The 13,741-nt window shown below is 47.2% G+C and overlaps 1 protein-coding gene across 1 annotated transcript in view; it reads left to right on the top strand.

The window, feature by feature from the left end:
- Positions 1 to 4,782: 4,782 nt before the first annotated feature.
- Positions 4,783 to 13,741, top strand: part of Lgi2 (leucine rich repeat LGI family member 2) — a 28,381-nt gene continuing 19,422 nt past the window's right edge. The window contains exons 1-4 of the mRNA XM_008837331.2: positions 4,783 to 5,073; positions 6,909 to 6,980; positions 9,045 to 9,116; positions 10,942 to 11,013. Of these exons, the coding sequence (XP_008835553.1) occupies positions 4,883 to 5,073; positions 6,909 to 6,980; positions 9,045 to 9,116; positions 10,942 to 11,013 (407 nt within the window). The 5' untranslated portion in view covers positions 4,783 to 4,882. The remainder of the gene's footprint in view (positions 5,074 to 6,908; positions 6,981 to 9,044; positions 9,117 to 10,941; positions 11,014 to 13,741) is intronic.

Here is a 13,741-nt window from a genome sequence, read left to right as displayed (position 1 = left end):
CCTAGAAACTTGCACCCACTTGTGAAAGAGATGTACTGTTGCTCTGGAGTGTGTTACTGAATATGTTAAATCTATAGTGAAAAGCTTCTAATCATGTAGTTATTAAAAATTTAAAAATGATTAAAAAATAATTCTTTAAAGCATAAAAATTTGCTCCTTAATAATTAGTAGATGTGAAAAACATTATCATTGAAATCTGCCTGATGACTTTCTATCCATGCTCAGATGCCAAGGAGCTCAGAAAGTAACAAACTGTGACTAGTAATAATCAGATATATGGAGATTAGAAACGCATGTGCAAACATCTTAATGTCAATTGCATTAAAAATTATTTTTTCTGTATGAAACTATGCATTTTAATAATGAAATGGAGATCTTTTTCAAAGGTTAAAACCTCATTTAGCTTCATGTCTTAAAGAGTTTATATGGAGTGTAATATTGTATAACTGTATTATTTCAACTGTAAGCCCAAAAATTTACAGCCAATTTTGAAACAGATGCATATTAGCTCTAGAAATTGTTATTGAATATGTCTATGCTGTTGTAATGAAATGCTTCTTCTAAGTATGTAGTTATTAAATAAATAATTAACAAAATAATATCTATGTTGGGCCAGGCATGGTGGTACACATCTTAAAAAAAAAGAATTATTTATGGGCTGGAGAGATGGCTCAGTGGTTAAGAACACTGGTTGTTCTTGCAGAAGACCAGGGTTTGAATCCCAGCACCCACATGACAGCTCACAACTATCCGTAACTCCAGTCCCAAGGGTTCTGACAGCCTCTTCTGACCTCTGCCAGCATTGCAAGGCTCAGGTGCACTTACCTACATGCAAGCAAAACACACATTCACATAAAATAAAAACAATTTTAAAAATATTTATTTTTATTTTATGTAAATGAGTGTTATGCCTGCATGTATGTAAGTGTACCCATGTCATGCAGATGAGGGTGTCGGATCCCCTAGAACTGGAGTCATGGATGGTTGTTAGCTGCCGTGTGGGTGCTGGGAATCAAACCAGGGTCTTCTTCAAGAGCAGTCAGTGCTCTTAACTGCTGAGCCATCTTTCCAGTCCCTCTAGCCACATCTTGAGAATCAAGGCTGACATTTCATTTGACTTTCCTCTTGACTCTAACCCAACAGTGAGTCCTGCTGACCTTTCCTCTAGGATGGCTCTTGAAACTACATCAGTCCTCTGCCTCTGCTCTACCATTGACTGGGCCCAGCTGTCATCATCCTTCAGGACTGGCTCAACCCATTCTCTGCTTGGCACTCAGAAACAACTGTTTGGACACGTATGACATCATGCCAGTTCTTTGATCCAAGTCCTTCCATGGCTTCCTCTGGCATTTAGAATGACAGTAAGGCCTGAACGGTCCCGTGTGATTTGGCTGCTCCTACATCCAGAGAGAACTCAACCTCCCTTCTCTGTGTTCTGGCCATGCGGGATATCAGTTGTGCCCTGACAAGCACTCAGCTCATCTTGGTCCTGGGCCTTTTCGCAAGCTGTGTTTTCTGTGTGCACTGCCCCTTCCTTGGCCTCTGCCTCCTCCCTCTCCCCCTTCACTTACCTGGTTCCATCTTCTTCCAGAGCTTCCAGGGAGCTGTCTCCCCTTTTCTCCTCCTTCATTTGTATATTCCTGCGTATTCATTTATGTATTCTTTTATCTACTGTCTCCAATGGAGGTGGGGAGTATGTCTGTCTTGGCATTATTTTGTCATGACAACATTCAGCCCCTAGCAAGCACTCACTGGTGGTTGAATGGAGAGGCATGAATGGCGGGATCTTGAGCTTATAGCATAGGCAATAATCTAAGGTACAAACAGAGAGTGTGGGACTTCAGAGAAGGGCATCTGAGTTGCACTGTTAAACATACTGTAGGACTGGGCATTCATAGCACAGGGCCCCACTGGGAGAAGTATCCATCTGAATAGGACTTTTACATTCTCACAAACTCTTGCTAGTTTCTGGAAACAGATTGTGTTTCTCTGATTGTCTATTAAGTTTTTTTTTTTTTTTTTTCAAACTGCTGAAGATCTTGGAATCAAACCAAAGTAATCTACATTTCCATTTTTATATCTTAATTTATAAACTGTGCCTTATAATTTACAAGCACTCACTTACTTAGTGTCTCTAACAGAGCCTAAACAAATACCAGCTTTGCCAGCCCTCCATTCCAGTCTTCCCCTTGCGCTCTGCTCAGAATGGGCTGGAGCTAGCCCTAGCCCCAGGGCCACTAGGACAATAATGATGATGGTTAGCCCTGTGGAACCGGTGAGAAAAAAGCAGCTGGAGATGTAGTGGCATGTCCAAGAAGGCAGGCTGTGAGAGGGAGCCAGGCCTCAACCTAGGCCTTTGCATGTCCCCATGCCTAGAGTCTTTCCAGAACAGGGACTGGTGATATTTCGAATTGGATGATTTTTTATATAGTTTGGGCATCTAATGCCCTCCCCAGACCCCAGCAGCCAGTTCTGGAGTATAATCCTCCTGGCTGGGTCTTGGGAGATCTTGGGTAAGTGAAAAACACCTCTGAGCTCGGTTTTCCGACCCACAAAATGGGAAGATGTCTCAGGGCAGATGTGTGAATAAATGATGATGATTGAGTGCAGACTGGTTCACATCATTGCTAGGTGTTGGATACATAGCCAAGCTGTGGTGAAGTCTGTGATGGTTACTATTGATTGTCAACTTGACAGAGTCAGGAATCACCTAGGAGACAAGCCTCCAGGCACACTCCTGAGGGATCATTTACATTATATTAGCCTCTAGGCATGCCTCTGAGGAATAATCTTGATTAGGTTAATTGAGGTAGGAAGACACATTTAGAGTAAGGAGGCACCATTCACTGGGCTTGGGTCCTGGGCTGCATAAAAAAGGAGGAATGGGAGCTGGAGAGATGGCTCAGTGGTTAAGAGCACTGACAGCTCTTGAAGAAGACCTGGGTTCTATTCCCAACACCCACATGGTGGTTAGCAACCATCCATAACTCCAGTTCCAGGGGAATTCGTTGCTCTCTTCTGACCTCTGCAGGCATTGCATGGACATGGGTGCACTTACACACATGCAGACAGTATATTCATACACATAAAAATAATAATTTTTTTAAAGGAGGAATCTAACTGAACACAAAAGCCTTCATCAGTCTGTCTTTCCTAGCTTCCAGTGCAACTTGACCAGCTGCCTCAAGCCCCTTCCACCAGGACTTCCCTGCCATGACCGGCTATACCTCCAGCATGAGTCATAATAAATCCTTTCTCCCCTAAATTGTTTTTGACATGGTATTTTATCACAGCAACAGGAAAAGTAACCAAGACAATGTCTAACTCATTCTACAAAGTTGCCTCCTAGCAATTACTTTCTGTCCCTGAACCCTTCAGTCTGTAATCTCCATGTAGCCCTCAAAAGGTCCTCTTATTGATCTAAGTGCCCAGCTGGACTTCAGCCTCCTTCCCCATAGGGATTGTTCACCTGTCCTTTCCCATGATGGACAGCTGGGTATTTTCCTCAGGAATGGTGCTAAAAAAATGATCCAAGAAGAAGCCAGAGTATTGATGAGCTCCCCCACCCCATCTTGTGTATGGGCTGTGAGTGTTCCAGGTGCCAGCTGACATCCGAATGGCCTGCCTAGTTTATAGCCTATGGTCAAGCCCAGCTCTGAGCAGGTGGGTCTCTTTTGCCTCATTTTCTTCTGCTTCTGTGCATATCTCCATTTTCCCAGCTGCACACTACCTTGAGGTAACAGTCAGGCTCCTTGAGACAAATTCCTGGAGTGGAAAAGGGGCTTTCTGAAGCCTGTTACCAATACCCACCCCAGGCTCCAGTCCAGGCTCAGCATTTACTATGATAGTTACTAAAGCCTTCTGGGCTTCGGTTTCCTCATCAGTGAATTAGGGACATGGTTAGGATCTGCTGAAGGTTAGGTACATTAGGCTCTGTCAATCTTGACAATCTGTGCCCCCTGTCATCTTAACAAGGCATGGTGGGGCACTAGGCCACTATGCTGAGCTTGGGGAAACTTTTCCAGGTGCTCTTCTTGCAGGGCCCGGGGTGGCCCAGACATGTACTGCTGTGCCTCTTTCACTCTTTCACTTTCCTTGGGCAGTGCGGAAGGGTAGCTTCAGCAAGCTAAGGTGCAGTGGAGACTCAGCCAGACCCGCCCATGTCACACCTGAGATCCCCAAGGCGGCCTGCTGAGCCCCCTTGTACCATTCCCTACAGCCTTCTTCAAAATGAACAAAATCTGCTTAGCTGTCTGGACTCTTCCGAGCACCTAGGGCAGAGATCCCTTCCCAGGGACCAAGCCGGTTCTCCTGTCCATACTTTTTTTAGTGGTGATGGTGAGGGGCTCCAGTTCTTCCTACTTCTACTTTTTGTTTTGGTGCGGGAAGCTCACATTTCGGCTCCACTAAAAGGAGTCCAGTGTCTCCCTTAAATTCTCTGTAGCCGGTGGAGGGACTGCGGGTACCTGCTCCAGCACAGCTCAGCCCGGCTCCCCAGGGGTCTGCGCCCAGGCCGGCCCCTCCCCCAAGGTCACCCAACTTTTCCCTCCCCCTCCCCCGCGGGGCGGGCCCCCGCATGCATTATTCATTGGTCGGGACCTGCGGCGGGCGCGGGTGCTGATGTCAGGCCGGCGCGGGTGCGGCGGGTGCGGCGGCCACCCAGCAGCCCGGGCGCGGGTGGGGGGGCGCCGAGTGGGGGTGGCGGCCAGCATGCTGCTCGGCTGCGGTTCGGCCTCCCACACCCGCGGCGCCCGCGTCCTCGCCAGCAGTCGTGGCGGCCGAGCAGCTAGCGGCGTCCGGAGCTGCAGTGGTGCCGGGTCCGAGCGCACAGCGCGGGCCGGCGGCGGGGGTCCAGGCCGGGTTGGGGACCCGGGGACCCGGGATGGCGCTGCGGAGAGGCGGCGGCGGGGCGCTGGGACTGCTGCTGCTGGGCGCCGCGTGCCTGATCCCGCCGAGCGCGCAGGTGAGGCGGCTGGCGCGCTGCCCCGCCACTTGCAGCTGTACCAAGGAGTCCATCATCTGCGTGGGCTCCTCCTGGGTGCCCAGGATCGTGCCGGGCGACATCAGCTCCCTGTGAGTGGGACCCCTCCAGCCCCTGCCCCGCCCTGCCCTGCGCTCGCTGCCACCAGGGAGTTGCCTCTGGCACAGGGGCAGTGCCACCCTCTCCCGCTCCCCTGCCGTTTTCTTTTGCTTTGGGTTTGGGGCGCACCACGGGACGTGGATGGAGTCTGCTTCCCCAGGAGGATGGAGGGACCCGAGCCTCAGAGTCTGGGAACGCAGTCAGGTCCTCGTGACAGTGTTTCTCAGTGTGGCCGGTGGGTCACCTGCATCAGACCTACCCAGGGGTGCTACTGTAGACTTGGGGCCCACCATGGGGTAGGGTCTCTGGAACCCAGAGTCTCCATTTGGCGTCTTCGGGTGATTCTGTGGTGCCTTAAAGTTTGAGAGGCTTCGTGTGTGTTGTGGGGTGGGTGGGTGTGTGACTGTGTAGGGCATGTGGAGGCGCAGCTGAACATGCCGTGATTGAGCGCGCCAACTGGGGATGTGAGGCCTCACTGTGGCCTCAGCTGCGCTCCCAGGTTGGCCCCATGGCCTCCTCCTGACCTCTCCAAACTGCAGGCAGGGAATAGCCTAGCAAAGGCATGCAGCCTCTGGAAGTGGAGGGGCTGCCTCACGTGGCCTGGAAGGGGACCCAGAGGGCTTCGCAGAGCCTTGGGGTATATGAGGTCTTGCAGGCAGGAAGTCACCCCGATTTCTTGCCCTGAGTTCAAGAGGCCTCTCTTACTGACTTCCTCCACTGTGGGTTGTATTTTCAGTTTTGGTGGAGCTAACCAGAAAGGGTTCTGTGTCTGCTTGTCTTTCTTCTTGGCCTCACACAGCCACGCACGCCAAATGGCTGGGTCCCCTTACGCTCCGGGGCTAGGTATATAAATATGTATTGTTCTTGCTGGATGAGTACCTTGATCCAGGCCGAGGTGCTGGGGGTGCCCCATCAGTTGTCGGGGCGTGAGTCCCGAGGGTGACTTTGCTTGTGCTTTCTCCTGCAGGCCATTCCCTGACTCTTAGCCAGGGCAAAACAGGAACCTGGTTCAGGGATGGAGAGGCAGTGGGGGTCCTGTTTACATTTGTAGAAAGTGGAAGAGTCTGGCTCTGGGGAAGAGCAGGCCTGTTTGACTCTTACTATTGCTAAGTTAGATGACATGGAGGATTGCAGAGTTTCTCTTGTTAAACTCTTTGGATGTGATCAGCAGCGGCTCAAGTGATCTGCATGCTAATTCTGATAATGTATGGAAGTCCTGCTGTGGCCAGAAAGGGTGGGAGACTTGGGGGCAGAAACAGCCCAGCCTCTTTCCCCTGAGTTGATCATTTATCTGGCAGAAGGCATTGCCTCCCACTTCACAGGCAAGTTCAGGTACCTCTGAGTTTTTCCCCAAGGCTTTCTCAGTGCATTTAATCAGAAGTTCTCAGAGGGGCTTTCAGAGATGTACTCCCAAGGGGAATGCTTAATACTACCCCAGAGTTTCATGGGCCAACACTAACTTTGTGTCTGCACAAACAGAATCTTGGGCAGAGGTGAAGCAATTATCCATCTTCGGCGGGGACCTCCCCTAGTTAAGCAAGGAAGCCAGGGGATTGATTTAAGCTGACTGAGCAAATGTCTGTACAAGGAGCCAGCCGATGGCACACAGGTTTCTGTTAGCTAGACTAGTCTTCCTATTGATCAATTACGTGGGACAGCAACTTGCCTCTTCTCATCCTGCCCGCTGGGAAGATGAGGGTTAGCTGTATGAAGCCTCATCCCAGAGAGGAAGAGTGCGAAGTTCAGCAAGAATGAGGCCACTTGCCCATGCGCCCCCACACTTCCTCAAAGAAACCTGGGCCTTGCTCTGTACCTCTTTTGCCTATAGGAGCCTAGTAAATGGAACGTTTTCGGAAATCAAGGACCGAATGTTTTCCCACCTGCCTTCCCTGCAGCTGCTGTGAGTACGGGAGTTCTCTGAGAAATGGGGGGTCTCTAAATAGTGGTCTCTGCTTCTATGGTGTTGGCCTTCCTTACAGTAGCTCCCTGAGTCACCTCGGCTGGTTCTTAGTGTTACCTTGCCACAGCAAATTGACATCTCTTTGCTCTGGTTTCTCCCTTCACTTTGGTTCTAGTTCTATGCCAGGATTTTGTGGTAGATCCCACTCATAGATCAAGCACTTGGGAGGTGATTGCATTGGTCATGACCAGAGTGTCACCTCAGTAAGCAGTTCCCCAAACATTTCACTTGAAAAGAAACTTTTCTTTAAAAATCTTAATATTACTGTGGACATAGGATAATAGGAGTAGTTTGCCACATACTCAAGTGGGCAGGCAGCCTACTATGTATTTGTACACATAATTTTAACTCATTGGTGTGGCATCTCTTCAGGAAAGATACTTTTGGCTTTCCATTTGACAGATGGAGAAACTGAGGTTCAGTGATGTGAAATACCTTGTCCCAATTCACAGAGTCAGGATTCAAACCCAAGGCTGAAAGCCCACACTCATGGCTATTCTTTGCCCTGGCTCCTCTTTGAATCAGGCCGAAGTCCCTGTGGTGAATGCCTACATAGGGCCCTGTAGCCCAAGTCAATTGGTGTTTGATAATGAAAATAAATGTCCCCAAATCACTTTTTGAAAACAAATCGGTAGGTTAGGGTGTATGTGTGTGTGGGGGGGGGGTTGCTATAGCTCAGTGGTAGTAAGTTTGCTGTAGGAAGCCCCAGGGTCCATCCTTAGCACTACGTGAACAAAACAAAACATTAGCAGACAGTCTTGAGTATACAGAACAGAGTCTTTCTCCTGTTTCTGACATTTGAGATGAGACTGTGACTATAGCAAGCAGAAAAACATAGACAAATACAAATCACTGTTTAGCCTCGATAAATTACTGTTGATAGTTTTGCTCTTGACATGTTGTACACCTGCTTATAATATTATGCTTGTCGTTTGAGAGCTTGTGTGAAGGTCCTAGCAGGGAAGGGCAGCTACTTGGATATCCTTGACTAAAGACTGATCCTCCTCTGTTGGGGAAGGTTGGATGCACAGGGAGCATTGAGGGAGGAAGGGACACCCACCTAGCCAGCCAGATTAGTTGAATCAACCCTGGAGATCAATGGGGTGACAGATGCCACAGCCGGATCACCCTCACATCCTATGCTTGCTATTTGAAATCTCAGTGCTCATGCTGACCGGATGACTCAGTAGGTAAAGGTTCTTGCTGCCAAGGCTGATGACCTGAGTTTGATCCCCAGGTCCCACATGGTGGAGGGAGAGAATTGATTCTTGAAGGTTGTCCTCTGACCTCCACACATGTGCTGTCCACACTCATGTCCACACATATATATACATACCCACACAATAAATAAATATAATAAAAAATTATAACAATTCTATTAAAATAGAAATGCAGCTTTGGTCAAATAAACATAAGTGATTTCTATACAGATTACATATTTAACCATGGACTTACATGGCCACTCAAATAGAAAACAACATACTGATAAAGAATTCTAGAGATTTCTTACTCTTAAAAAAAAAAGATTATGATTACTTCAAGGATTTTTAAAAATTATTTATTATTATTATTATTTTGTTCTTGCTGTGTGTCTTGTCAGGTCACTTATCTTCCCTGGGCTCAAATTTCTCTAAAAGCACAGCTGAATCAGATCCTTCAGGTCTGTAATTCCATGATTGCTTAAGCATCATGAAGCAGTCAATGGCTATTTAGTTGTACCTAGGAGAAAAATGTTTTGAATAACAGCTATCAGTTCATGTGTCCGAGACCCTCCAGGGGAGAAAGAGGTGGTGTATTGGAGATTGCACAGAAACCAGCCAGCAGGGATCTCTCCCTCATGGCCTCCATCCAAATGGCGAGGACAAGGTGGGGACCTGATGGGTTGTTCTTAGGCTGAGAAGAGTCTACATTTGCCCAAGGATCAGAACCTAGCAAGAGAAACAGCCATAGCTTCACTGCACGACTCAACCTTCCCATCTCTGTTGAAACCTGTCTTATTTGCAGATTGCTGAATTCTAACTCATTCACAGTGATCCGGGATGATGCTTTCGCTGGTCTTTTTCACCTTGAATACCTGTAAGTGTTTCGGTGCATTTTGCCCAACCTTTGGTGTCTTAGGGGGGCTTTCTGGATTGTGCCCTGTGCTGGGACAGCCTCAGTGGAGGCTTAAGATACAGAAAGTCCCATTCTCTTGCCAGTATTGACCTTTGATAGTTGAATTGCTTCTCGGAATGCTGGGGCAGGAGGAGGCTGGAAACGAAACTGGGGAAGGAGGCAAAGAAGGAAAGATATTCATTCTCTGCTGACATTTAACTTGTCATGTAGTAAGCACGACTGAAAACTGCGTTGGATATTTTTACCTCTATAACTAGGCATGGATTTACTGGTCAGCCAGAAATAGAGCTGGAGGGTTCTGAGGGCTAATTATTTTTGAACAAAGTTTCCCTATTTGGGGGTAAAACTGCATGGTTTTTATGCAGCTGTCCCATATCCCATTTGCCCTATCTCCTGTGAGTTCTGTTGAGGTTTAATTAGATTTTCTTTTTTCCTAAAAAAACAAAAACAAACAAAAAACTCAGAGAAAAGCGTTATTTCTTTCCTCTTCAGATGTCACTTCCCCCCCTTAGCAATGAGATTTGGTGCTGTTCTTATTTCAGCCTTTTATCACATTCAAGTCTTTTTCTTCCCCCTTAAGTTCCCCCAGCCTTGTATTTGGTAAGTTTGTAATAGTGTTAATCCTGCTATCAGGTGAGATTTCCTTGCTTAGCATTCAGAGGATTTGGAAGGCCTTGTCTTGGCTGTCTTATCTGAGGTGAACAGGTAGATGTTGGAATTCTAGACACATCCTAGGTAGAAAAAAGCTTTGTGCTGAAGTGAGTTCCCAGGGAATGATGTCTCAACAGGAATTCTTTCTCCAGAACACACTCCTATAATCTGGTACTGTGACATGTATTTGATATGGAAGGAGTGTCACCGCTGTAGGGTTGAAACCACCAGGGTCTGGGAATGGGAAGAAGTTAGCTTATCAGATTCTGCTAAAGTCTAGTACTAAATAGACATCAGTGTTTAAAAAAATAGAGTTCTAATGGGAGAACTAGCTCATCAGTGGCATCAAGGTGTGGTAAAGCCGCTCCCTGGGACCCTCTGTCAAAGACCTCCTTTATTTGACTTAGCTCTCTGGCCCTGGAGAACAGTTGTGGTGCATTCCTGTCATAGAGAGTTTACAGCATGGCCAGTGTTGCTTCCAAATCAGTGTGCAAGCCCTATGCCCTTTTAGCCTAGAGAAACTCAGCCTCTTTTGCCTGTGTTGTCCTTCCTGCTTACTGGTGCCATCAAGAGTCCGAGAGCATCCTGCTTTGTCACCATTTGCCCAGACATGAGGCTGTGTGGGACACGATGAACTCAAGGTTGCTGGAAGCCAAGCTTAATGGAACGCTTCCTCAGCAAAAACCATAATACAGAGATATAAAACAATGGGCTCCCTCAAGGGAAAATGATATTAACAAAAGTATGAATAGCTGGGCACTGGGCGATATAAGAGGAGCCAAGCAGAGAAACTGCCAGAAGCTTTCCAGTGTGGCAGAGATGGGGGAATTTCTTGTCTTTGTACAGTGCATTTGTCTTTCCTTCTCCTCCCCAAGGTATTTTTGCCCACATCGCCAGCTCTGAATTTAGAGGCATCTATACTGCTCTGGAAGAACAGGGAGACTGGCAGTCACGTATTCTTTCTTGCACACACACACCTGGTTTCCCCGTAGAATTTTGTATAGTGCAGTGCTAACTTTAGAGCTTCTATAGTCCATGAGTGCTTTCAGATTTTACTGCAGAAGTACACTAATATCATTTGTTAGGGATATTAAAAAGAAGGAATTCAGTCAAATTATACTGTTTTTCCCCCTAGGTTCATTGAAGGGAACAAAATAGAAACCATTTCAAGAAATGCCTTCCGGGGCCTCCGTGACCTGACTCACCTGTAAGTCCTATCAAAATTGTTGTGAGGGCTGGGGACGTAGCTCAGTCGGTAAAGTACTGACTGTGTAACCATGAGGACCTGCTTTTGATCACCAGAATCCATATATAAAGACAGGCATCATGATGTGTACTTGTAATCCCAGCACTGGGGAGACAGAGACAGGAGGATCTTTGGACTTTGCTGGCCAGTTAGCCTAGGCTAATCAGTGAGCCTCAGCCCCAGGGAGAAACTGTATCAAAAACCAAAGAGGATGAATCCTGAGGAATGGCACCTGAGGTTGATCTTTGGCATCTATACTCACTTGTGTACACACACACACACACACACACACACACACACACACACAGTTGTAAATTCATCGCCTACTGCATTTCCCTTCCTTCCTATTTCCATATTGCAACATTCCTCAAGGGACACTCATCTCCATGTTCCTCAGGAGGTCCCTACAGTGACATATGCCACTCATTGTAGTGAGAGCTCACTGGTGTCACCCCCTCTCCATCATCTTTGTCACCATGGGGATGACATGACCTCATGTGAACTAGGGGACCATCAGTGTTGTGAGGGCTTTGTGCTGATGGAGGGAGTGGGACAGAAACATGCTCTTATGCCCACTTGATGCCAGGGGCCAGGCCACATACCTAGAGGCCGTCCTCTCCATGTTTTTCTAATCTGCGAGTCCCCATTTTACAGAATTGGGAATGAGACAAGTGACTGCAGAATGTCACCAGGAGGGCGAAGTGGAACAGAGACATCATCATGAGCCCTCTCATTGGAATGCAAGTCGTTTTTTCTTTTATGTTGGATTAATCTGCTTCAGCTAAGCTGCCTGGCTCTTTAATAGCTTTCTGGAGACAAAAAAAAAAAAAAAAAATTAAAGGGATTGATTTGAATTGGCATATCAGAATGAAGCAAGCACACACATTTAGAAAGTTAGAAAATCGGAAAAAATAGTAGCTGTGTTTGTAAAAATGCAAAATCAGTCATTTTCAAGGTGGGAGTCATTTATCAGCATGGCCTGGGTTTCATTTGCACAATAGATACTTTTGTCTAAGGAAGATGATGGGTCTTATCGCCATAGTCAGCCTATCTGAAGTAAAGAGACCTAGGGAAACTAGAAGGCACTGAATGTGGGTGCTGGGCGGGGATGGTGGTACTTCAGGTAGAGCCCTGACCACCCAGGCATCTTCACCAGCACAGTGCTACAGGAGAGTGTGTGTCCTGTTGACACTGTTGTTTTAGGTTTCTTCTTCATTCCTATAGAAGCCCAGACTTTTCCCAGAGTCAACCTACATGCCAAATGCCTTAGTTCCTATGGACTGAGATAGTGGACTTAGGTTCAGAACTCCAAGCTATCACTTACTGCTGTGACCCAGTTTCCTCACCCTTAAGACAGGGAGAATTAGGGGCTGGAGAGATGCTCAGTGGTTAAAAGCATTGGCTCCCTCAGAGGACCTGGGTCTGGTTCTCAGGACCCACATGACAGCTAACAACCATCCATAGCTCCTGTTCCAGGGGATCCAGCACCCTCTTCTGATCTCCATGGGCATTGTATGCACAGGTGCACTTACATACATGCAAGCAAACACTCATACACATGAAATAAAAATAAATAAACAGGGGCTGGAGAGATGGCTCAGCGGTTAAGAACACTGGCTGTTCTTGCAGAAGACCTGAATCCAAGCATCCACATGGCAGCTAACAACTGTTGCTAACTCCAGTTCCAGGGGATCCAACAGGCTCTTTGGTTCTCCGCAGGCGTTGCATGACATGGGTACACTTACCTACATGAAGGCAATACATGCATACACATAACTAAAGATAATAAATTATATATGTATAATAAATAAATTTTTAAAAGATAGGAAGGATTAAACTTATTTTGTAGTTTTTGTACAAAATGAGTTAATGATGCCAGTTTGCAAAGCACCCAACCCATTCCCCACAGTAAATGCCCAGGGAAAGGCTGACTCCTGATCCTACCCCTCCTCCTTCTCTTTCTCCCTCCCTGCCTCTCTTTCTCACACCTTCCTCCTTCTCCACAACAGTATCTGGACATTAAGAAACTTGATTTTCTCTGTATAATGCTAAATGGCCTTGGCCGTTCTCAAATGGTTGGGCTGGATAGTTTCAGTTGTCAGCGTGACACACCTGGGAAGAGGGAATCTCAACTGGGGAGTTTCCTGTGTGGGATTGGCCTGTGGCTGTGTCTGTGAGGCATTTTCTTGATTGTTGAGTGATGTGGGCAGTGCCACCCCTGGGCAGGTGTTCCTGAGTTGTATAAGAAAGCAGGCTGGGCACAGGCCAGAGGAGCAAGCTAGTAAGCAGTGTTCTTCCACGGTCTGTGCTTCAGTTCCTGCCCCCAGGCTCTTGCTCCAGTTCCTTGACTTCCCTCAGTGAAGGATTATATTGTAAGCTGAAATACACTCTTTCTTCTCCAAGTTTGTTTTGGTTAGTGTTGTATCACAGTAATATAAAGCTAACTAGAACAAGAAGCTATCGGGGTGGGTGTCTGCTAAAGGACAGTTATGGGTGTCTGGAGAGGAACAGCTGAGGCAGATAAATCTGGGTCCCAGTGGTCTGGAAGGAGGAAAGGCTCTGGGTAGTTACTGCATTGTTTATAGACCAAACTAACCCCCCCCCCCCAATTAAACCCCTCACATAAAACCCCTCCGCTAAAATTCACTCCTGTCCTACGGGAAGTTCCTTCCTGCAATTTCTTCCTTTA

The sequence above is a fragment of the Nannospalax galili genome, unplaced genomic scaffold (genome assembly GCF_000622305.1).
Source record: "Nannospalax galili isolate Female #2095 unplaced genomic scaffold, S.galili_v1.0 scaffold777, whole genome shotgun sequence".
In the NCBI taxonomy this organism is placed as follows: Eukaryota; Metazoa; Chordata; class Mammalia; order Rodentia; family Spalacidae; genus Nannospalax; species Nannospalax galili.
The sequence above is the reverse complement of the archived record's forward strand: the minus strand, read 5'-3'. Positions and strand labels throughout refer to the sequence as shown.